General features: G+C 40.6%; 1 protein-coding gene across 2 annotated transcripts in view; it reads right to left on the bottom strand.

Moving 5' to 3' along the window:
- LOC109465317 overlaps positions 1 to 22,655 on the bottom strand; it is a 78,733-nt gene that overhangs the window by 19,829 nt on the left and 36,249 nt on the right. For both annotated transcript variants that reach the window (XM_019762524.1, XM_019762525.1), the window contains one exon: positions 13,145 to 13,267. In XM_019762524.1, coding sequence (XP_019618083.1) covers positions 13,145 to 13,196 — 52 coding nt within the window. In that variant the 5' untranslated portion in view covers positions 13,197 to 13,267. The remainder of the gene's footprint in view (positions 1 to 13,144; positions 13,268 to 22,655) is intronic.

Raw genomic sequence — 22,655 nt, 5'->3', positions numbered from 1 at the left:
TTTTCCTGTTTCAGTCCTCAAAAAATTAGGGCTGGTAGGTAGGGGTTATCTTTTTTCTTTCGTTTTTTATTAGAGTTTGGCGATCTCTAGTGATCCAACTTCAGACGTGTGGACTAGGAAAAAATGTTGTGTTTCCTGTTTCAGTCCTGAAAAAAAATTAGGGCTGGTAGGTAGGGGCTACCTTTTTTTTCTTTGTTATTAGAGTTTGTTGATCTCTAGTGATCCAACTTGTACAATATAGTTTAACAAAGTACACTTATATATTCAATGTCAATGTTGGAAAACTGATTGTACAACGTTCCATCACTCAGGTGTCAGATCATGGAGCTAGAAATGGTCGATCAGCCAAAAAAATCTATGTCCCTTGCAGGGTTCCACCAAAAAAGGCTAGGAGTGGGCAGCATTTTTTAGGGTCGGCCGGAAAACAGGAAACACAACATTTTCTTTCCTAGGCCTAACGCGGGAGTTACGGGCATGCTTTAGACTACTACCAATTTAACTTCTAATGCAAGGGAGCCCCACGGTGCTATCCTAATGTCGAGACATGTATCATTAGGATGATTACTACTCTCCACTCCACGCTACCCCCTCACAAGTATGGAACATCGATTTTTTCCGACTCCCAAGTACATCAACCTTTTACCGCGGCGGGGAATGGCTGATGTCAGTGATGTATGTTAGGATTATTACCGAGGAGAAGAGACGCGTCAGTAGCTTTGTAAATGGTTACCGCCTCAAGAGCACAACTGTCCTTGGTGCTGAAAAAGCGGTAACGCATTGAAGTGCTCTGGTTCTGATACCGCACACATTTGTTCTCATACCTTGATATAGCGGGTTCATGTCTGAAATGACGAGAAATGAGAAGAAGAAATATATGAAATAGAGTTTATGTTGCCGCCACAAACAGCAGAACTACCGACTGTCCTTGGTGCTGAAAAAGCGGTTTCGCATTGAAGCGCTCTGGTTCTGATACTGATTAGCGCAGACGTTTGTTTTCAAGCATTGATATAACGGATCCATATCTGATATGACAAAGCATTAGAAGAATAAATACAAAATACCTCAGTATACCTTCAAACAGCAGAACTACCGACTGCCCTTGGTGCTGAAAAGGCGGTTACGCATTGAAGTGCTCTGGTTCTGATACTGATTAGCGCACGAATTTGTTTTAATGCAATAATGACTAGAAATGAGAAAAAGAAAGACATGAAAGTAGAGTTTCCCTCAGTAAAGCTCTGCTAAATCCCATAAAACCAACAAAAGGAGAAAATTTCACTCGAGTTTTTGTGCAAGGGATAGAATACCTTACACAATACAGCTTAACAAATAGGAATTGAAAATAGGAATTGAAAATTCCTCAATGCTACCTATGATATGTGTCTGTAAAATGTCGCAGACATTACTGTCGTAGCGTGATTTAAGTATTGTAAAATGCTGTTGTATGACGAGCACTCTTCTGCCCGACCAAAGATAGGTCTAGACATAGCTTGAGTAACACTGCATTTCTCCATCACTCCTCAGAAAGGTACACCGCCAGCATTGCATATAAGAAGGACTCCCAAAAGGCTACTGGAACCAAGCAATGAGGTAGTGATTTACCAGTAATGTTTGCGGGACGATATAACCCCGCTATGCCATTAACACAAGACGTGCCATAGGCTCCCCTTGCCTGTACTGTGATAGCTATCCTACGGACACGAGCTTGTAAAAGCCTTTATATAAAATTGAATCCAGATCGTAACAGACGAGAGAAGCACACTGCAGGCTTCTAGCCTTGACCTCATCAGATGTGAATCTAGGCCAACGGGAGTTTGTCCTCGGTAAAAGGCAAGAGAAAAGCCTTGGAAATTCCTTAAGACTTCCCAGCAGTCTCACCAAGACTCCCTGGCGACTGAAGGATTTCTTTAAGCCCTCTGTAAGCCCAAAGGGTATACTCAGGACGGAAAGTTTACTCAAGATGCAACTTAAGTAATAAAACATTAGCGTTGATATTGTTGCCAGTTGTAATAAAAAATTCTGAATGGTACGACCGCATTAGGAACAAAGTTGATTTATGAGAACGTATTTGTGAGGGGGTCGATACAAAATTAATCTATTTTTTCTAAGTTGATAGATGTTATTTATGAATCTAAAGTAACTATACCCAAATGGCGCAATGCCCCCTTTTGTTCCAACCGGCACACATTCTTATACAGTCATTCGAAACTACTTACATGTACGTTAGAACCATGAGAATACTTAACGACTTCGTTATTTACCGTTATTTTATTCGACGAAGGCTTTTTATTGATTCGTAGTACATAAAGAGCAATTGAAATATTTTTACACCGAACGTATTAAATTGTCTCGCACTATTACATTCTATATGAGCATCGGGCACATAAACATAAACTGTTCATAATTTCAGTTTATGTGAAGGCTGGTAACTTTTTGAAGAGTTTCCGTGTTGAACCCACACCTCGATAAATGCCCTCTGCTGCAGAGATAAACGACGTAATTAGTTTATGGGATCCCCTTCACTGGTTTTACTCATCGGTATGACGTATGGTCGGGCTCAATTTTCACCTAATCATGTACTGTATGTTATAGTCTAGCGTCTTTTAACGAACTACATGAAATATTGATCTTCCATATTGTAACAAGAAGATTTGGGAAGGTTACGTGTGGTACTTCTCACCAAAGTTTCTTTAGTTAACTTTGCGCTTCGATGCTGTCATCACGCGATCAAAGACTACGAGATTTTACGAGATCCCACGAGAGTTCTAAGACAGAATGAGCTTGAGAGTTTAGGAGTGTTTTCAATAACTTGGTAAGTGGTTGACAATGCGGAACGGTTGACGCGAGAAAATCGCATCTCTGGGCTGGTGATAAACGAAGCGATAAGTTTATGGCTGTGACGGAAACGCCGGGCGCACTTCACTGGCTTAACGCGGTGTTATGACGTACAAATTGAGCTCTATTTGCACCACTTCCCGTACTATACCACTACAGGCCGCGGCCATCCAAAGTGATATATTAAAAACTCGAAGCCGTTATGTGTAGCCTACGCCCTACCAGGATCGCATAACAGTATTAGATGAAATTGGCAGGGACCTTTTCAGCCCCAGCAAATGGAAATGGTAATAAATTTAATGGACTTTGTGGCCCAGGAAGGGCTCAAATGTAGGTCGCCATATAATCCGAGACGTCGGAAATGAAAACCTTGCCCCGCTTTTGTAAAGAGCCCGGTTATTGGAAAAGGGTGTAGCGCCGTAATTTGGTGTTCATCCAAGGCATAAATAAAATGTCCACTGAAATCAAGATGGTGGAAATAACCATCTAAATCACCTACAGGTAGTAATTGTGAACCGGTCACAGTATTGGACTTAGGCCCTCGTGAAAATGAGTGCATCACTTATCGGGTAAGTGTTAAAAGCCTTAGATATTGTGATCAAGGATTTACTTGAGACAGTATCTTAAGTACTCGGAAATTTGATGCCAGACTTTTATGTCTCGGCTGTATGTGAAGTAACTTCTGAAGGCCTCATACGAAACTTACACCCAACACGTAACTTACACAACTTACATCTGACGACACGTTGGTTCGTTATCTTAAAGGCCCTATACCTATACATTTAAACATTTTTATCATGTTTACGGTGTAATTAAATGCATATAAAGAATGAAATTGAACTGGAAACTTCCGGGTGTAACCATCCAAGATGGCGGACATTACTTACGTCATAGTCACGTGGTTGCAAACACAATATACAAACCGCACCGTTAGGTAGCATGCAGAAAATGATAAAGATGTTTTAACTTGCGGCGTTTACTTTCTGTTGTATTTACAATCATAACGTTTTTGGTAACCATCAAAAGCTACTTCAACACTTTTTCCAAGGTTACATGACAGAGTGTTAGGTCGTCTAGAGGTCTCTGAAATAAAGGCACCAGTTGAAGGAAAAGGGGTGCATAGAAAGGCTGAAAAGTAAATCAGGAAGACTACCACATTCATCACTTCCATGGTAATGTTTGTTTATGTCTTTAAGACACCAATTTATATCCCACACTATAATAACCTTTAGGAAAGAACTTAACCCGTCATGTGCAATAGAATATACTGCATTAAGGCTGACAGAATGTACCTCTCTTGGGAGATATGAAGGAAACTGCTGGTATATCACGGAATTTCCCGTCATGATATGATAGTCTATTTTGGTACGGCATTTTGCTGCAGTCGCTAACGTGTATTCGTAATAAAAGCACTTACTATTGAAAGAGATTCTGTCAAAAAATGAATATTACAATAAATAAAATAAAGCTTTCGCGGATTTCATTGTTGGAATATCATGGAATTTCCCATCATGATATGATAGTCTATTTTGGTACGGCATTTTGTTACAGTTGCTAACCGTAAGTGTACTTGTCATAAAAGCAGTCACACTAGCACTTACTATTGAAATAGAGATTCTGTCAAAAGAGAAATAAAGCTTTCGCGGATTTCAGAGAAGTACATTGCTGGTATATCATGGAATTTCCCATCACGATATGATATTTTTGGTACGCGGTTTTTCATAAGTAGCATTTCGTGGCTTTACTTTGTATGATCAAGCAGTGGCGATACGCTTGAGGTACAAATATGAGAGATCTTGGGGAGGCTTAAAGAAACGCGGTGTTTGAAGGAAGGTCCATCTCGGCGGATCAACCCTCCCTTTGATAAGCAGTCAGCCTGTGAAATATGACAAATGATTCTGATTTTGCCGCAGTTTCAGGGACGTTTCAATATTTTTTGTTCATTTGTGAAGCAAAGTATGAAATACCTCTAGCAGGGCCTATAAACTATAAATCATAGATATTTCTTCTGCATCTGAATGCCACAAATATAATATCCAGTATGGTGGAAGGGGTTGAAGTAATGGAAATGCATTTAGATGTATGGCTAGTACATGCAAAACAAATATAACGAAAATACACTTTAAAACACTGCCAACGTGATGGTTATAAAGAGCTTGCGGGAGCTATTCTGCAAACTTACATCTTATCCATGCACCGCATCTGTATCTGAATAGTCGGTATGACCACCTTTCCACACAAATGACACCACATTATGCACTTTACGCCTTACCGGTAGCCCCTCCCTCCCATACTCTACAAATTGCTGTATTTTCGACACTGGTTTCAATTTCATCTCTCAGTCTGGACGATTTAATTTACCATGTTAATTCATTTTATGTCACTGGTGCTCCAGCTACTTTCATTTTATGTTCGTTACACATTTTGTACTTGTTATTTCAACTTGTATTTTGTATGTTTTATGTTCTTGAGCACATTTGTGCTTGCTATCTAATGCTCATAAACTATGTGAATAAAACAAAACGCCCTTCGGCGTAACACACAGGCGCTAGGCACGCAGCTCGGCAGCAGTTGGTTATATTACACCTGTCACATCTGACCTTTAAACACCTAGCTGCAAGCGTTGGATAAAGGACGCTCCTGCTGTACTTGCAGACAGCGAGTTCCACTGTATATCAGTTCTAGGGAAAAACTGTTTTTCCCCACGCCCTTTTGGGGATAAAGGAGCTCATACGGACCGCCCCTTAATTGCTGGTACCATGTTGTTCACCTACAGGACTTCATATCGCCGACTTCATTACAAAAATCGATCCGTGCCGCGCGCCTTCGCCCTGACACCAGGCGGGAACATTCAGGACTCGACCATTTATCCTCTGAAGGATTTTTTATGTTTACCTTTGCAGAAGGAAAGCATATTGTTTTTGCTCTGTTTCTTCTTCCTCTTCTTCTTCTCCAAATAAATAAGGTCAATGACCTAAACGAGACGTCTGTCACCATGATAATATAATATTAATGTGATTAATCAAATCTTTATTAGTTATTATCTGTTTATCCTATTCCCGTATTCAATCATTTCATTATCAGTCCCGAGTTTTATCTTATGTTGTATAAATACCTCATATATTTGTGTCAGTGCTGGTTTGAAATTATGTTTCTAATGTAGTAACTGCATATAAGTAGCTGAAAATTACCTTTAGTTGACACACAAATAAATGAAAAGAAATCCCCACAACGAACCATGCCCTACTTTTCCTAGCTGTCCTGAGAGATGGAGTAGAAAATTTGACCCCACGTGGCCTCATAGTACTCCGGTAAAATTAGTTGCAATGAAATCCGTCCCACGAGACACGAGAAATCAGCATTCAAAGATAGCTCGAGTTAATGACCACGTGACTCGGTTTTCTCAGCCAATCAATCAGCGTACAATACTCGCGGTTGCTGCCATCGATTTTTCTCTGCCCAAATATGGTCATGTGTTACCAGTAATGATCGCAAGCTGTTCGCAAAAATCTAAGAAACGTTCGTTGATTACGTCATGCTGCGCCATTGGTTTACCAGGGCAAAGACAAAGGCTATAGCAAGTTGCTAGCATGGCTCGCTGCTGTATTCTGCAATTCCCTAAATTTGTATATATGTTTGCAGCATTTTCTCTGCTGCGTATCCAGTGTCTCACTTAGATACAACTTATGGTTACCAGAATTCAAGCTATCTTGTCTGAATGTCAGGAAATGTTTAAAAAAACACCAAAATAACAGTTACTGAAGCAACTAGACTTGATTTTGAACACCGTCAGGCGTTTCAGGCAGATATTCTGGTCCCTTGGAACAGACATTGAAAAAAAAGATTGCGACCATATTTGGATAATCAGGACAGATAACTTTTGACCTCAACCAGGAAGGGATGGGGGGGCGACTATGCCTACGGCAGTCAAAGAGGACATACAGCTTAAAAAGCACCTCAAAACTCACCTTCCTCTATTCTTCTGGACTACTACAACCAGTCTCCTGTCAGTAATGAGACCGAAATCTATATTTAGTTGCTAAATACCTCACTAGAAGTCTCTCTCATCAAAAATAACGACGCGGCAAAACTTTGACCTTAGGTCACTCAACCTGAACCTGATTATCCAGACGCTATCAGAACATCCCGGATTAACTCATTACAAGCAACACGTACAACTGCAAAGTGCCTCATTAAAATGTCATGGCATACCTAGATTCCAAACATATGTATCGTGACTTTGTTATACTTATGTAAAAATATACTTGCAATTAATCTTGAATGGTAATAAATGCATTAATCTTATTTCAATTAACTTCAAGGCACTTAGCCCTTAGTATTAACATAGTGTTAAGAGCAACATCACCCATGCACATGCATAACCAGTGGAACAAGTCTCCCCAATGTATTAATGGGTGGGAGGTATTAAATGTCATGATTGAATACAGTACTAGAAACGAAGGCGTGCTATTTCAGCGGCAATTAATGCCTTCAGTTAATGGGGGTTATATGGGAGAGCTGTAGTACCATACAATAATCCTACAGTCCGTCTCAAATTGCGTACAACTTTATGAATTACACAGGAGTCCTGTGTCCTATTAAAGCCTTCCCATAAACTGTGCTCCGATGCGTGAGGTCCAGGTTTAGGTATTATTATACTCGTTCCGTATATCTGTACGGGTCAGTGAGATACGGACATGTAATAAGACCTTCTATGTATTAAGACTGTGATTTTGCATATATATTGATTCTATTCTTGATTTGTAGACAGAGGCATCTTTTTATTTTGCAGACAGTATTCTGCTCTACTTTACAATTTCTCATGGTCACATGATTTTCAAGGTTACCCTAATTACATGTAATAAATGTATCCATGCCTCATTTGGCTCGACGCACGTACTAATCTGTGTAAGGTTGAATAGTGCCCAATAGTAACCATATAAACACATTCATTGACGGGGGAACAAAACAGGTATCACACCCCCTAACATTTACGTCATTTCTAAAACCCAAAACGGAAACTATCACGATCCGGAAATCCGGAATTGTCGGTCACGAATGTCCGGAAACTGGTGTCATGTGCGTGCATCTCCCGTCTAGTCCAAAACAGAACATATCACAACCAGGAAATCCGGAATTGTCATATAGATATAACACCCTTCCCCTTGAACGGAATGAATCACAGAAGGATATCCGGAATTGTCGAAGCGTCGGTCACGTATGTCCGGAAACTGGTTTAATGTGCGTACAGTCCGTCAATCTCCCGTCTAGACCATATCTCTTACAACCTCGCATTATGTTCCCTCTACATCTCCCGCGCCATTGGCGCGCTGACCCGCTTACTAATGATTGGATGTGACGGACGACACACTCAGCACACATCACACCCAACCCTCGCTGACCCCAAACGACCCGTTGCTAGGCGACAAAACGGCCGTCATTGCTGCTGTGACCCAGTTCCTCTATGTTTATTGCCAGGAACAGTCTTTTGTGCAATATGTTGGAGGAAGATGAACTAGTGTGAATGACAGCCGAGCGGAAAGCATATTAGGTAGGTATAAATGATGACATTACCGAAAATGTCCTAATTTAGATGTATTAAGGCGTCATTCGAGCATGCGTACTTACTTCATGCAGAGCAAAAAAAATGTACCAATTATAGCCATATCATCAGTAAATAGTGATATACATAATTGATGAAATAATGTCCTACAACGATGATAGTTTGTGAAATTCCTTGTAATAGGTTTAACATCACAGCGCCAGATTGTATTACCTACTTTGATCACTAATAAAGTGGCTGTACAATACAACTCTCCCAGCTATCCCCAAAAGTTGGAAACTTCATCATTGCATTGGCAGTTATTATAGTCTTCTTTGGTCATCTATTGCGTACTGTCATGTAAGTGCATTGATTTGAGTGTTTTTGAAAGTTTAAAACGCCATTGTTGCATCAGTACTTTAAGTTATTATAGTCTTCTTTGGTCCTCCATTACGTAGTGACATGTAAGTGCATTGATTTGAGTCTTTTTGAAAGTTTAAAACGCCATTATTGCATCAGTACTTTAAGTTATTATAGTATTCTTTGGTCCTCCATTACGTGCTGACATGTAAGTGCATTGTTTGAGTGTTATTGACGATCGCCATACACTCCGTTTCATTTGGAGACGCCAATGCAAATCTCCTGTGTTTCTTCCGCTTCAACACAGTGACGTAAATCGATGAATCATTCAGAAATCTGACGCAAATGTACAGATAAAGATATCCAGAGTATTACGTCGTGTCTGATAACAGTCTGTATTGAAAAAAGATACGGAAAATATTATTATAATCATTTACAATGAAATTCCATAATCAAATAAAAGACTATGCTGAAGACGCAATTTCAACTGCACCGTATCCTTACAGATGAACGTAACATGTAATTATACATGTATATGAAACGGCTTGTGTAATGGTAATGTAAGACAGATGGAAAATACACGGGTGAGAATCTGACAATAGCGGCAGATATATCAGTATCCGGGGTTTGACAAGACAAACAATCGCAGACAGATACGCTGATGATACAGTTATTGGCAGACATGCAAATATATGCACGGTGCGCTCTTGCGACAACTCATGTACCTGACGTATTAGTGGCTTTGCGGATTTAACAGTTACGCTACTTATATAACCCGCTTACAGAATTCATCTCTTTTACAAAAATGGTGACAATGATGTATTGATGCATTTAAGGTCTCAACATACTTTGGTGTAATGAGCACATATTTTAGCTACGCACGAGTTTCTACCTATCACTGACCTACTGTGGCGAGTAATTTTACGGTAATGCAAAAAGTATCATTCATACGTCGATGAAAGTTAGACATCCAGGTAATGAGATTTACAAAGAAATAGTTACTCAAGCAAATGGGTAGATTTTAAAAGCTGTCAGACGTTTCAAGTAGCATCCACTACTTTTAGTCAGTAAACGAAAAGTAGTGTGGATGCTACTTGACACATAAAAGTTTTCAAAATCTATCCAAATGCTTAAATAACTTAATTTCCTTGAGTATGGTTTATATATCTCAATGCATTACCATATATTCCCTACAATAGCCAATAAAAATTATAAAAACATCTTGGCATGTTTATCTTTCTGATATAGAATTCCAAACTTGATCACGTATGAATATTGAAACTAACATTAATTCAATACCAATGAGCCAATGAGCCAACCGTACCAACATTCGTCAAATATGATATTCATAATAACTCTGTATTATGATATCAAACCATTTGCGGAGGCCATATTTTTAGACACCTGTGTCTTCATTAGCATAAAGAATCTATACAGCTCTGTTATGCTCTACGCGTTGCAAAATGTATGATTGTGTGTTATATATATCCGGCTTGTGGCGTTCAGCCAACACCAAACTTGGAGTTAAACCATAGGTATTGATTTCTGCCGGTCCCTCGCTGCTTTATTTACAGTGTCTTAAGAAGCAATTTATTTGCTTGATGTGTCTGGAGCTAAAGTCTGACTGGTCTTAAAATTTCTGTTTGCGAAAACGCTGCCATTGACCTAGGCAACATACATTAACGGTGATCTTGATACAAATGTATTCAGTTATTGCTTGCTTAGAATATTAGTATTTAACACGTTTAATTAATTCTACCATGTAGATTTAGATTGCTCTGTGTACGGAGTTACTGTTTTGGGTGTGTTGGTTGATTGACAGCTCGTGGGTGGGCTGAATTTCCTAACCACAGACCACAAAAGGTCAGACACAGGAAATTAGGTCCCAGACAGCAGGAAGCTGGCTTGTGGTCGATTGGCCGGGTGCCAGTGGATAAACAGACGAATTCACAATAATGAATAAAACAGGGCACAAATAACGTCGTTAACATATGCCCAAAACAAAACGAACTACAGGTCCTATTTCAGTCCATTTTCTAAAGCCTATGCAGTGGTAAGTAGCCTTTTTTCGTAGAAAGTTTGTTCCACAATTTACGTAGTTAATACTGTATGACAGAAATGGACGGTCCCTGTACGTGCTTGATTTCTGAGTGGTATCCAGAGGACAGACTGTGCGGCTGAGAAACGAGATGAGCTGGGAGGGTAAGTGGCACTCGGCTCACTTCTGCGTGCAGACATCACTTCCCAAACCGCCAACACTACGTGACAGCGGCACGGGAAAATCGACCAAACTGCCGGGACTTAATCTCATTTAGCTCACCTCTGTTCCCACAAAGTCTTTCCCACTGTGCAACGACAAACCTTGTAACGGTTATCCAATAGAGCACTGTCAGGTAAAATCAAATTCACGCTAGTTGTCATTGAAAAAAATTAAAATTCTAATATACAGCTGTTAATTGTTTCTAATGGTATTGTGTATCTAGTCACAAATCTTTCATCTAATAGAGCACTGTCAGGCAAGATGAAATCCATGATTTATAATTGAAAAAATCTGAAGTAAGACAGTGAATTGTCTCTAATAGTGTTGTTTATTTAGTAACAGATCCCGCAACGGTTATCTAGTAGATCATTGTCAGTATGAAATTCACAGTAGCATTTTCATGAAAAAAAATAAAATGAAATAAAATCAGTAATTTTTTCTAATAGTATCGTGTTCTTAGTAAAAAAATCTTGTAACGGTATTCCAATATAGCACTGTCTAGCAATATCAAATATACGTTATTTATCATTGAAGAAAAAAAAATAAAACCAGTGTTTCCAAAAGTATTATTCATTCAGTCACTTTGATAACGTACATGAAAGATAGAAATACAACATCAATGAGGATATATACTTTTATACCATTACTCGATGCGGAGAATTTCTTATTCCAAAATTTGTTATTCCAAATGTAACCTTATAGTGCCACTTGCCGCATGGTTAAACGCTGCACTTAAATCTAACGTCCCGGCGGAAACTCAGACTTATTATTCAGGTTTGTCTGGCAATTGCCGCCATTTTGTCGGAGTGACCCCCATCTGTCGCTCCCATCTCTCAAACAATCCGTGTTTTATAACGCTTAAGTAATTAAAGAAAGACAATAAACGTCTCGACGTTAATGAAGCAATTAATCACCATGCGCCTGATGTCTTTTCTAACATGTTTACAGTAATGTTAGAATACAATATTCAAAATTGTCAAACTGAAAGAAAAAGTATGACAGAAGGTATGTTGTAGTAAAGTCAAAGCTAACGGTACAGCATGACTCAGAGAGCGAGAGTCTTTGTTTACTGATTCAATTATAACACGTAGACAAATGGCGGAGTGACTATTATAATAGATTTGCATTGTTTGCCAACGGCATCCTTGAAACGGTATCCGTTTTGATCGCAGAAAAGCCGCTAAAGTTTAAATGGGCCCATAGAAATCATTCCGAGCTCACGAGATCCGCTGGGCGGTGGGAGTCACGGGAGCTTCCGGTGGAGAGGATGGCATTTCACCGGACTACGCCGTAAGAATGAACAAACCGCGCGCGAGCCGGCTAGCCCGCCCGCCGATCAATAACAGGTCCTTTCCGAATCGGGCAGCGTGCACGGCACAGGGCAGGGAGCCAATGCCGACAAAAAAGGGGGCATTTCAACACACCACGGCTACTGGTATCAGGGCATGCTAGTAGACAAGATACAAATCCTCTTACTCCTTAGGTGTTCTTTCAGTTAGGCTATATTGTTCATAAAACACGGGAGAACTACAACTAAGATTACCTACGAACAAGGTATGAAATATTAAATGTGAATATATCATGTGTGCAGTTACTACTCATCATGTAGACTTTGTTTCGTCGGAAGAAACTTGGCCTTGGATGAAGCATGTAAAATGTGATCTTCAGAGACATCTGTTTCCTCGGGGATGCTTTTATGATTTTAATTATTTTGCAAGCTATAAATCTTATCGCAAGGCAAGAATGTTTATAAGGCAAGAGCCTGAAAAAATACGGCAGAATGGAGTACGTACTAATGTACGGAATAACAAGTATACCTAGAAGTCTTCGAAAGGTATGGACTAGGAAAGCGTAAAATTATTTGATGAACCAAATTTGCTCCGCCCACCTCCAAACGTGTAAAAACTTGCGATGCTCACGAAAAGACATGCGCTATTTTTTTTTCTTTCAATTCAAGACGTTCCGCTAAGTTCGCCACTCGTGCGTAACGCGTGGAAAATTTTCTAAGGAAATGATGCATAAGACTATGCAAAAACGCAGGCATGCGAGGTGGAATTTTACGCCAGTTTGCGCGCACCGGTCCTGTAGTTACGGCTACGTACTCGGCTATGGGATGCCGGCTACACCTACACACCCACACACCTACCTACCTTGCAAGCCGCACCAGCACACCAAGACGCAAACTACGCCCGACGTCGCCATATTGCTCCTTCACTCCGTCTTGGCCTTTTCCCTTCTGGCTGGAATGTTCTCTCACGCTGGGATGATGGAATCTGCGGAGGAATGGGAGAGCTGGAATTAGACGGAGGAGCCGGGATGTGGGGCGCGGGAGGTTCGCGTTGTCACCGTGAGGCCGGAAAGATTACGAGCCCGAGCCGGGGACAAACCACTGAGTGAGCGGGGGAGGGGTGCTGACAGCACGGCGGACTAGGAGATACATTCATCATCCGGACTATCAACCTCGTTGTTATTAGGCACAGCTTCTATGGTTATCTTTCGAACACACAGAATTCAGGAGACAACTGACCACATATCATATCCGCTGATTACCATATCAGCGGATATGATATGTGGTATATAAGCCGATATAATCGTCATTGTACAAGACACTTTAGCAATGGGTTTTTTTATTTGTTGTTTCACATACGTAAATATTCACGGAATTGCCACATAAATTTTGTGACTTCCTCTAGTACCTTATCTTTTAATTTACTCATGTATAAAAATTCCCAGTATCATTCAATCGCTCAGCACCTCAACGGTGGTCAGGTGTACGTAATTATTTGAAATGTCCCTTTTAAAACTCAGAGTTTTCTTTGAAAGCGCCGCGTAGATACAGTCACCTTGACATTAAGAAAATCCTAAGCCTTCAGATTGAATAAAGCAACGGTGCACAGAGAATTCTAACCGCGAAGGGTTTAAACACTTATTTGCCCCAGATAAGGATCTAATAATATATCGTGACACGCTAGTCACTGAGGATGCGCCTTCTGCTTTAGCCCTTTAGGCTAAAAGTGGGCTCGCCCTTTGATGATGATACAGCCCCCCCACCCCACCCCCGCGGTAAACTAGTAATGGAATTTCCCGGATCGAACCATTCCCTTGGCCCACGCTGATTAAAACGCGGCCCGGCGTGTTTCTCATCAAGATTGTGGCCGATTAATCCACGGATACCATTGGAGTAGACTGTAGAGGCTTCCACAGACCTGTGTTCCAGACGGCCGTTACCCTGGCACCTCGAACAATGGGCTAAAAATACACACTATTGTTTGTCAAGCAGAGACGAGCGCGGCATTCCGACACAGAGATTCCGCTATACTCACAGGTTTTAAAAACTGTTTTCTTTCTCTAACATTTCATGCATACGAAACTCAACTCAACACAGAGTTGCTACTTTTTAGATGCATTTCAAGAAGAAAAACTTCTTCTTTGAAGATGGGGAATTGGAAAAGCACAACGTTTTTAACAGCGCGAAGATACGGTGACGTATAATGTCTGGAAACAAAAACCTTGTACTCAAACCGAATGATACACCAGCCGCTTCCGTACGTATTTCCATCTCAGTGGAGCGTAGTGCGACATAACGGTATCTTTAACCAACAGGATATGACGTGGGGAGATGTCTGCTTGTTCAAATCCGTCTGCCTCTAGTGAGATATCCACCGGCTACACAGCCCAATCCTACCCGAGCCCCCTTCTATCAGGCTAACATATTCTCCAGCCAACCGCTAAGCGCGTCCCAGTATGATTAATAACTGCTACCTACAGACTCCCACGTCGGAATGACTGATTAGCATTTATTTGTGGCATCCCTTGCCATTTTCTCGGGATCTCTGCTTACAGTTTGTAGGGATGGACCCTGTCGAAAAACATCTGCATCTGCCGATATTGGGTTTTACTTGGAAGGTAACCCGTTAAGGTCGACGTGATTTAAGCCAAGTGCTGGATATAAGCCATGCAATTATGAAGCGTGGCTGTTAAATCAGAGACTGGGGTCTCGGTTTTAACGCACAAGACAGTATGTCTGGTAGGTAAGATATGGACGGGCGTTAAAGGGACGGTGTTCTGTGTGCACAGTGTATGGGCACAATGTCCACCAAAATTAAAGCTACATTGTGAAACATCAGGACAAAAAGCTATATATAGAATATACAAAAAGTAAATATTCTTTTCATTTCTTTAAATCGTAAGATGAATCAACCCTAATACATTGAAAGTAAGTAGCAGGAAGTGAAGGTGCCAAAATATGACACAGTATGAGTATGTCTAAAAGCTATTATAAGTATTATAATATATTGGTGCAAAAATTTTACATAATGTTACTTAAAGGAACAAGGAAGGGCAATGCCAATTTAATCACACAAGTTAACTATCACAATAGCTTGCGGATAAAATGTCATATGTTTTTATACGACGCCAAGTATTAAAAGTCTACAATAGCTTTATGAGCGAGCCAGACTGAAATTTAGGATGTAGGACGTCCGCAATTAAAAAGCTTCCCAAGATACGGAATTACGAGAACTGCAGAAGATATTGACCGATTTTGTAAGTTCCTCCCTCAAGCGAAGGAAGAGAATCATCAATCAGGATTGTGAAAATAAAAGTTAATATGTTTCAAGTGTGTGTGTGTTCATTTCTTCACACAGTTTAAGGTTTGTATTGTTTAAACACACATACTCATTCACTAACCGATCTCTTTGTTGCCCGGAATGCTTAAATATGGAGAAGCGATTTCACTATGATAGATCTACTTAGATTGTTATCACAAAGCTTTAGGGTGGTCATATTCATCTAGTATTAATGACTTAAAATGATATCACTGGTGTTTGCCGCTATTTCACAGATTTGAAAACGCACAGCTTGTGGAGCTGCCTGATTCCCTCACGGGTTGAAAGTACATTACGGTTATTAACTGTGTCTGTAAACTTGTACTTTAATTGGTATCTAGTTAGGTCCTTAATTGTCAACAGACTTGTGCAAAAATGAAGCCGTCGGTGTCGTCGTTGTAGCCGACGTAAGTCAGAATATTTTTCCCGTAATAGCTGGCTAAAAAACTTTAAGGTTGTATTCTTTCTTACAGAATAGCATAATATTTTCTTTTAGCTCTCCATTTCTTTGAAATTTAACTATATTTTTTCATTTTCCAAAATTAATACAGGTATATATGTATCACTATATATACCAAAGACTTGTTGTTTTAGTAATTAGAATGTAAAGTTTTTGTACCACATTCAATAGTTGCACCATTCACAGTGTCGTGCAATTAAGTCCTGTATGTATCGTATATATACTAAATATTATCTATTTTATCAAGATTCAATTTTTATATGAATCATATTCCTGTGTACCTAGAGACCCACCCATGCCGATACCGTGTATAGAAATGACCCAGAAGACGGTCCCACCAATCATAGTAATGGAACAAATGAAATACTCCATCGATACCCATGACTCATCCAATCATGTAGAGTTCTAAAAAGCCCCACGCCCCTCATCACACAAATTCATCCAGCACGTATTGGGGCGTGGACACAGCTGCACAACAACCAATCAAATTACCAACGTTCTTCCAGTTTATAATTGACTGATGTATTAGTATACTCTGTGCACAGTTCTGTGATGTATTGATAGAGGGCAAAATGGGGTTAAAACCCCGACCTACACCCGCCATGTTTCACTTTAATGTATTACACACACATAGAGTCTTCCAGGTTTGTATGGATGGCAGCAGGCAGACTGTGGTTTAATATGGAAGAGTAACATGCCAGTGAGGACGCGTGGAGGCATAACTAACCCCCGTGAGAAATGTGCTCAGTACAACTTTCATAGCGAGCGCAGCAGACCGTTGATATATGAGTTATTAAACGATGAGAAAGCGTTGGTCTAGGATGATGAAGCACCTCTCTCTCACACACATTTTGAGTAGCCGGTGTGCTTATCTATGGCCCAGTGCTCTAGGTACTTATTCTCGTTGCCTATCTATCAGAAGTATTGGAAATATCCCATATATGCAAATTAGTTAAGGAAAACAGTAATGAAATGTTGCAAATATGCAAATTAGCCCTGTGAACTTTTTACCATGTTAATTAAAGCAAGCACTTCTGCAGCAGAATTAGACTTTTAATGTGTTGGACACGGTTTAAAATATTTTGTATTGTGAACTGCTATAACATTTACATGATGGATTGTGTTGAATTATGCCATTCATACATATTCGGGATATCATATCTTCTTCATCAGTATGCCTTATAGTATTTACATCACGCATACGGGCTTTGTCATACATGTACATGAAAAAGAGAGTTCTTTCCCACAGATGTCAAAAGTGTGCTTCAGTGATAAAGTCTGGTGATTTACAGGTTGATTACGCTGCCGATTGGATTGAATCGTGCATCAAAGTTGGCCAGACCGGCCTATCTCCGCGATTAACGGCATTCCGCCGGTCCACAGAATTGCCGAATCGTCGCGTAGATTGCGACTGAGTGCTTTCACGACATTCATCATCTTGCGGCAGTCGCTATAAAATGCCATTTGCGTCGTGTGATGCCGTGGAGAGCCTGGAGGTCCATCTCTAGCTTTGTACCGGCAAATAGAGCTGTAAATACGGCACACGCTTCTACCCCACCAACTCATACTCTAGATGTGACATTTCACGATAATCCTTGTTAACGGAAAGCTGACAAAGCGCTTGACATGGTCTCAGTCAGTCTGAGTCCATTAAACGCCGGCGATGACAGATGAATCTATCCTCAAGGCCATCGCTGTAAACAAGTAAGCCATCGGCAAACGGCTTCCATACGTCTGCCGTATCTGTTCCCCTTTGCTTTCCCGTCAATGCAGTACATTGTGCAAACATTACAATGCAGCAGACATTTAGGAAACAGCTTATAAAGGCCCTGAGGCGATGGATGCATTCATTGCGCCATGGAAAAGTTTCAAGTGCTCTAAAGTTTGCTTTCACATTCGTTTTCCACATGCAATGGTGTCCTTGGTTACTATGAAAGAATAGTCAGCAGCATTTGTACGTCTCCGAAGGGCATTCATGTACAGAGAGAGAGAGTTTTAGAAACCTCGTGAGCCGGCCATTACTCTAAATGTCTTGCTGGCTGGGTGGACTGGTAAGCGCATGTTGCAGGCGAGATAGGCATCTTTGGGAGCAGCATTCATCTGGCTTCATACATCTCGGATGTCGTTAAGTACAGAGGAAGTCTATTTCAGGGCCCATCTGTAGGGAACTGGCGATCACGAACACTCCTATAGCCTGGTACAGGCCGACCCTGAGCTTTCTGGGGTCTCTCCTTGGTGCTGAAAGCGTTGTTCACCCGCCATGGTCTGTTTGCAAAATTCGGGATTCAGTTAGTTTGCTAACAGGTACAAACAGGTACAAACAGAAAGATCTCGAACTGGCGATCACGCCCACTCTAAGCCTGGTACAGACCGACCCTGAGCTTACCGGGTCTGTCCTTGGTACTGAAAGCGTTGCCGGCCCGCTGAGGTCTTTGAGCGCATTTCGGGTTATATTTACTAAGAGGGATTCTTATCCCAGTACAGGACAGCCGTGAGCTTTCCGGGGTCTGTCCTTGGTACTGAAAGTGTTGTTCACCCGCTGAGGTTTATTAGCGCATTTCGTCGAGACTTTACGGGGTGGAATTCAGTTACATTGCTATAATCAGAACGATCTAGAACCGTATGTCAGTCGCATCACTTCTATCCTAGTTGCGGAGCATCGTGAGCTACCCGGGATCTTTCCTTGGTACTGAAAGTGTTGCCCGCCCGCCGTAGTCTACTAGCGCATTCGGGGAGATTTTACAGGGCGGGATTCAGTTACTTTGCTCACAGCTAGATAGGGTGGCAGAAAAAACAGCCATTTTGAGTGGGATAGGGAGGAAAAAACATCCCTATGCTGGTGTTCTCGCTCCCCGTGATTTCGCCCTCCACGAAATCACTGTCACACCAGATCGTTGGAGTGGTATGCGGCTACGTCACTCCTTCAACATGAACTCCTAGCTTTTCACTCAGTTGGCCATGATGTCTTATTTTATCTAAAGCTTTTGATCTAAAATGCCTTTGAACTCAGCAAACATTAAACGGCTGCCTTGGCACAACACAGTGATTTAATGTAAAATATGTCTTCCTGTGAGGCAGCATTTGTATGGGTGTATCTCCAGGGGTACATTAACGTTACTTTAAAAGGGAGATCAGAGAGCTTCTCGGCAATAGAAGGACTCGTTTAGAGCTCTATAGGTTATGAATGCTGTACCCTGCCTGGCCCAATGAGTTTATGACGTCCAGACACTTAATTCATTATCTTTATTAGGTAATAAAAAGCAATTTAAGTCTGTCTCGTAAACGTATTAGATTAGCTACTATGTCACTAACACAATCATGTAATAATGTTTTTTTTTAATAAATGGCACTTAGAGTTTGCGATACATTCTGCCATTGAATAGATGCACTTTGGTGGAATGCATTCTTACAGGGTATTCTAATACATAAAAAAGTTGCAGTATATATATATACACACACACATATATATATATATATGTGTGTGTGTGTGTGTGTGTGTGTGTGTGTGTGTGTGTGTGTGTGTATGTGTGTACGGACTGAACGAAAAAAAGCACTCAAACCTGAAAATGCTGGAAAAATGATTGATCTAGAAATTTTAGCATTTAAAGATGCAAAGGGGATTGAGGTAATATTATGTTGATTCAACTGTCTTATTGTTTTCTAGACATTTTCTAAAAGATCAGATCAGATCATTGAAACATTATCCATATATTAAATCTTAAAGTGTATGTATTTGGAAGTTTCCTTTTAGTCTTCTATGTTTCCTTTTACACCGTTGGAGATATTATCATGGTGTTGAAATAAATGCCCAGATGTGACTGTAAAACTTGACACTTGCCAAGAATCGATGGACGAAGAAAGGGACACGGCGGGGCCATCTGTGTCCGGTATTGGACATTATTGGGTTGTAAGTTTAACGCATTGTTCCCTTTTCTATAGGACGCTAGCAGTTCAATACTCCGTCCTTGGTGGACAACAATGAAGTTTGTTTGACGATAGTTGTCCAATTTTGCGTTAATTCAGGAAATCGGTAGATAGTCCGTTCAAAGATTAAAACTCCAAATTCCGGCAAAAACCTATATCTGTATTCTTGTAGGCTGTTCAGAAGGAAGATTAATGGTCCGAGTACGGTTCCTTTTCGAACCCCTGAAGCGAGTCCAACTGAAGTAGGCAACTCTTTTCTTAATGGATTACGTATATATTCATGAACACCTCTATTTTGTTTGCATCTAGGAAAGCATATGTTTCTTGCCTTCACAATGTATTGACTCAATATGGCATAACTGCCAAGGGTCGACAAGGAAGCAAAATATTGCTCTATTACACATGCGGCTATTTCGGTCCTAATGCCTTCCAGAAAAGCGGTATATTCAATGGCACGTTAGACGTTTGCTCCATCTTTATTTTCGTGCATAACAGTCTGTCCAAGCGTCTGCCAGACTCTACTGTAATATTAATGAAGTTATTTGATATCTTGTCCTTGACACCTTCAGAGGGATTTCGCACCATTATTAGTATCCTGACAGAATTGTAATGAATAGATATGAAAGATGCATCAAGGATGGGTGGTCTTCACGGTCATATACCAAGGTCAAGTTTCTGATGAATTCGGTGTCCTTGCCACTCCAATAACCCTTCTCATCTCTCAATACCGTCTTCTGGTACTTACAGTAGCATATATCATTCATCTGTGTACATTTTCAGTTGTATTGATTTCTAGCATATATAACTTTCGTGTTTTTGCTCAGTTTTTTCGTCTTCTCCCGTTCCAAAAAAAAACAGACGTCTATCACCATGGTAACTGGTGTTGGGTTACATAATGTTGCAAGTGCCATGCAGAACTGAGTTCAAGAGGGGTGTTTGAGTAAGAATAAACAAATCAGTAGTTGGTTAAGCTTGGCCCATCTGTAGGCAAATATGATGCATTTGCTTTGCAAATGTTACCTTTTAGTTGAAAATTCGTTTCCGATCCTTTTTTTCGGTTCAGTTGCCGACTCGTACAAGAGACCATTATGTGCTGACATAACATGGTCTGCTAAAGGCTGAACGACTTCCCTCGGACGTTTAACGACTGCGGATCTGTGTGTGGAAATGGAAAGGTTTCCAAATGGAAGTGACCTTACGCCACTTGAGTGAACCATACATCGCAATGTTAAAGAGATAGCGATCAAACCTCTCCTGCCCACAGGCACAGATGGCGCAGTTGTGGGCCAGATGGGGTTCGGTTCAACTCGTCACCGTCCGTAAATCTCCGTCGGTTATCCTCGATAAGGATCGCCAAATGCCGTAGAAAAACAAGATGGCGGACTTGACGAATTGATGAAGTCGTCTGTTATTGAGTCGTAAACAAACTCTCCGAGCGCGAAACTTTTTCTGACTCATCTGTGGGGAACATGATCCTGCTAATTACTTCCATTGTTTTCTTAATTAATCCGGCAATCAATATTGATCGTAGCAATACATCATGGGCCGGTAATATAATTTCATCCGTCCACCAATCCGCCATACAGTCTGGGTTATAAATCTCACTTAACGTCTCCTTTAAGTTACTGTCTGGTAACTCCTTAAAACTTCAGACAATGCATGCTAATTATATATAAGATAACTGAACAAGTTTCAAAACGTATTGCAAGCGTCAAAACTATAACAGAACGCAGTGATTCTCAATGAAATATCATTAAAAGGCGGACTATATATTAATAGTATTGCTCGAATAACTTCCAACCCTTCGGCTCCTCTCTGAAAGCCAAGTGAATATATGTGAGCATATTTGTTCTCAGACGCCAGGATGATGGCAATATCTCTACAGCCATCGCTCAAGGTCAAGAATATCACACACTGCTGCCCTTTCCATCGATATTATTCTGTTGTAGGTCATAACACAACGGCATATTGTCGAATACGTTCTCACAAACTGGGCTTTAATCAATTATTCAAGACCTTGGTGTGCAATAAAGAGGCAATAAGGAGCCCAGCTGGACAAAAGGGCACGATCTTGTAAACCTGAGGTAAAAGTAAAGTAATAGGCAAATATTGCAGAGAAAATACACACAGCGAATCCTTATAGGTTTGACTTAAGTTTATGTATTTGACAAAATTCCAAAGCAATCTAGTAGTGTATACTACAGACAGCGGTGATTGAAGTAACCGATATTCTTCAACCAAAAATACTTTTCATTCCCGTTGGAGGGTTTCCAATCAGCCGTGGGTGTTCGAAATTGCCGAGAGGATTGTTAAAACGTCTACTTTATTTACTACGCAGGGGAAACTGATGATTTTTATTCCTCGTTTGTAGATCGATGCAGCTTTTGGCACGTACTGTTACTTTTTTTCTCTTAAGCAATTATCGAAGATCATCACATCCAAAGCAATCTTAAACTACCCGATAGTAATTTGCCAATTTCTGTAATCTTACGTTATTTTATCCACGGGTAACCTCTGCCAGGGCAACGATCTTGGGGCAGAAACCGAGTCTTGTTAGCTTATCTTTGGCAATTTCAGTTTAATCCCTGTCGTTTCTCTGATTCCCCAAGAGCGTGGTATTCGGTACACGTGGGACTATTTTACGTCCCTCGAGAGACGCGGAGGGATTAA

This window comes from Branchiostoma belcheri, unplaced genomic scaffold, assembly GCF_001625305.1.
Source record: "Branchiostoma belcheri isolate BF01 breed outbred unplaced genomic scaffold, Haploidv18h27 scaffold15, whole genome shotgun sequence".
In the NCBI taxonomy this organism is placed as follows: domain Eukaryota; kingdom Metazoa; phylum Chordata; class Leptocardii; order Amphioxiformes; family Branchiostomatidae; genus Branchiostoma; species Branchiostoma belcheri.
This window is presented reverse-complemented; position numbering and strand designations above follow the sequence as displayed.